Genomic DNA, 1,944 nt, shown 5'->3' with positions numbered 1-1,944 from the left:
AGCTGCCATGGCAGGTAAGGCAGCAGGCTCCTCCTGCTCCTGGCACTGCGGCCCTCCCGGTGGTCCCAGTGCCCCACATCTCACCCAGCGCCCATTTGGGCATTTCCCCACAGAGAGAATCTCTTCATTGATGCCGACGGTGCTTCCGACACCCGACGCCACTTTATTTGGATCCTTTGTGCCCCCACTGTCCGCTGCTGCAATGCAGCCGCAGGTGCTCCCCGTGCCCTGCACCCTGCCCGCCAGCTGGGAGCGGGCGGTGGGGCCCCTTGGAGATGCCGTGGTGCTCACGGAGGACCAGGGGCACCCAGCGCCCACCGACGGGTGCCCCCATCCCGCCACGGCTCCGCTGGGCTGCAGCACCGCAGCGCTGGACTCAGGGGGTGAGTTTGGGGGCTGCGGGGCATGCGGCAGGCTGTCCGCACCGGGTGGCTGTGGGAAAGCTGGCATTGCCCCACTGGGGATGTCCTTGCTTTTCCAGCAGCGACAGTGAGCGCAGGCATCGCAGAGGATGCGGTCGACAGCGACATCGATGATCTGCTCACGTGGATCAGTGGTGAGTTTTTGGTCTGCAGGGGTGGTGGGTTGGGTGTCCGAAGTAGTGGGTGTGGGAAAGCTGGCATTGCCCCCGTGGGGATTTTCTTGCCTTCTCCAGACATGACCTCCAGCGCAGACATCCCGGTTGACAGCGCGGAGATCGATGATATCCTGACGTGGATCAGCAACGGTGAGTTCAGGGGCTGCAGAGCAGGCGGGGATGTCTGCTCCGAGTGGCTGTGGGAAAGCTGGCATTGCCCCCTTGGGGATTTCTTCCTTTTCCCAGAAGGGACACCCAGCTCAGGCATTCCAGATGACAGCATGGAACTCGACGGTTTGCTCAGCTGGATCGTTGGTGAGTTCAGGGGCCGCAGCGGTGGCGGATGGATGTCCGCGCCGAGTGGCTGTGGGAAGGCTGCCGTCCTGGTTCTGGGGGATGTTCTTTGTTTTGCAGAAGCGTCGAGTCCTCGGGAGGTCCCCCAGCAGGCGTTCCCAGCCGTCCCCAGCAGGCTCAGCACCTCTCCTTTCACCAGAGCCCTCCGTGACCGTCCCAGCGGCAGCAGGGAGCTCAGCGGAGAGGCGCAGGCTGACGCCGGGCCCCTCAGCGAGCCGTTCTCGGGGCAGCCAGCATCCTCTGGGCAGCTCTCTGAGCCGCTGCCCTGCGGGCATCTGATGGAAGAGGCGCGGCAGAGGCAGCCCCGGGTGGTTCTCACCCGCCTGGCACTGCCACCTGGCTGCATCTCCTGCCACGTGCCCGACAACCACCGCGGGGACGGCAGCGAGCCGGCCGAGTGCCCAACGCCCGCCTGCACCACCAGGAAAGGCAAGAGCAGAGGGCACGAGCAGCGCACTGGCCGCATCCCAAGCAGAAAGAGGAAGGTGCCGCTGGGCCAGGACGCTCCAGGACAGAAACGCCGGCGCTAGGCGAAGCTGGGTGGGCTCAGCCCGAGCAGGAGCGTCCGCAGAAACCGGCCCACGTGGTGCAGCAGGAGACACGGCCATAGCCAACAAAGACGGCTCCCTGCAGCCCTGGGCTCCTCGCCGGCCCCCGCGGCGCACAGAGAGCAGCGGCAGTGCTCCAGGGGCACCAGCACCGGCCCCAGCCCTACCCCTCCAAACCTGGGCTGTCCACCAACACCACCTTCGACTGTTAAATTATGTTAAAGTGCCTTAAATTATTAAATGTTTTGTATTCACTTTGCTACGCCTCCACGTGCAGTTGCTCCTGCAGCACCAAAGCCCCCCCAGTCCCCATTGCCCACCTGTGGGGCTGCACAAATGGCCGTGTCCCAGGGCTGCCCCACCAGCCCCATCCCTCCCCTTCAAAATCCTCTCCCCTCCTCAGTCAGCACTGGGTGGGAACGTAGGGATGGGGAATGGTTGGGCTGGGATTGCGGGAGAGCTGGG

General features: G+C 64.7%; 1 protein-coding gene across 2 annotated transcripts; it reads left to right on the top strand.

Moving 5' to 3' along the window:
- Window positions 1-531: 531 nt before the first annotated feature.
- LOC121107430 lies at window positions 532-1,682 on the top strand. 2 transcript variants are annotated; one of them, XM_040651607.2, is made up of 3 exons: window positions 532-727; window positions 824-892; window positions 992-1,682. In XM_040651607.2, exons 1-3 carry the CDS (start codon window positions 658-660, stop codon window positions 1,459-1,461), a joined length of 609 nt encoding a protein of 202 aa, XP_040507541.1. In that variant the 5' UTR covers window positions 532-657; the 3' UTR covers window positions 1,462-1,682. The 2 variants fall into 2 exon arrangements, with proteins under 2 accessions (XP_040507541.1, XP_040507540.1); XM_040651606.1 differs by having other exon boundaries at window positions 532-892.
- Window positions 1,683-1,944: the final 262 nt, after the last annotated feature.

This window comes from Gallus gallus, chromosome 22 (assembly GCF_016699485.2).
Source record: "Gallus gallus isolate bGalGal1 chromosome 22, bGalGal1.mat.broiler.GRCg7b, whole genome shotgun sequence".
NCBI classification, from domain to species: domain Eukaryota; kingdom Metazoa; phylum Chordata; class Aves; order Galliformes; family Phasianidae; genus Gallus; species Gallus gallus.
This window is presented reverse-complemented; position numbering and strand designations above follow the sequence as displayed.

Excerpts from the sequence above, each read along its gene's own strand:
- LOC121107430 (XM_040651606.1), top strand. The coding sequence starts at position 658 with ATGACCTCCAGCGCAGACATCCCGGTTGACAGCGCGGAGATCGATGAT. Across the intron at positions 893-991 it reads TTTGCTCAGCTGGATCGTTG|AAGCGTCGAGTCCTCGGGAG; the intron begins GTGAGTTCAGGG and ends TTTGTTTTGCAG.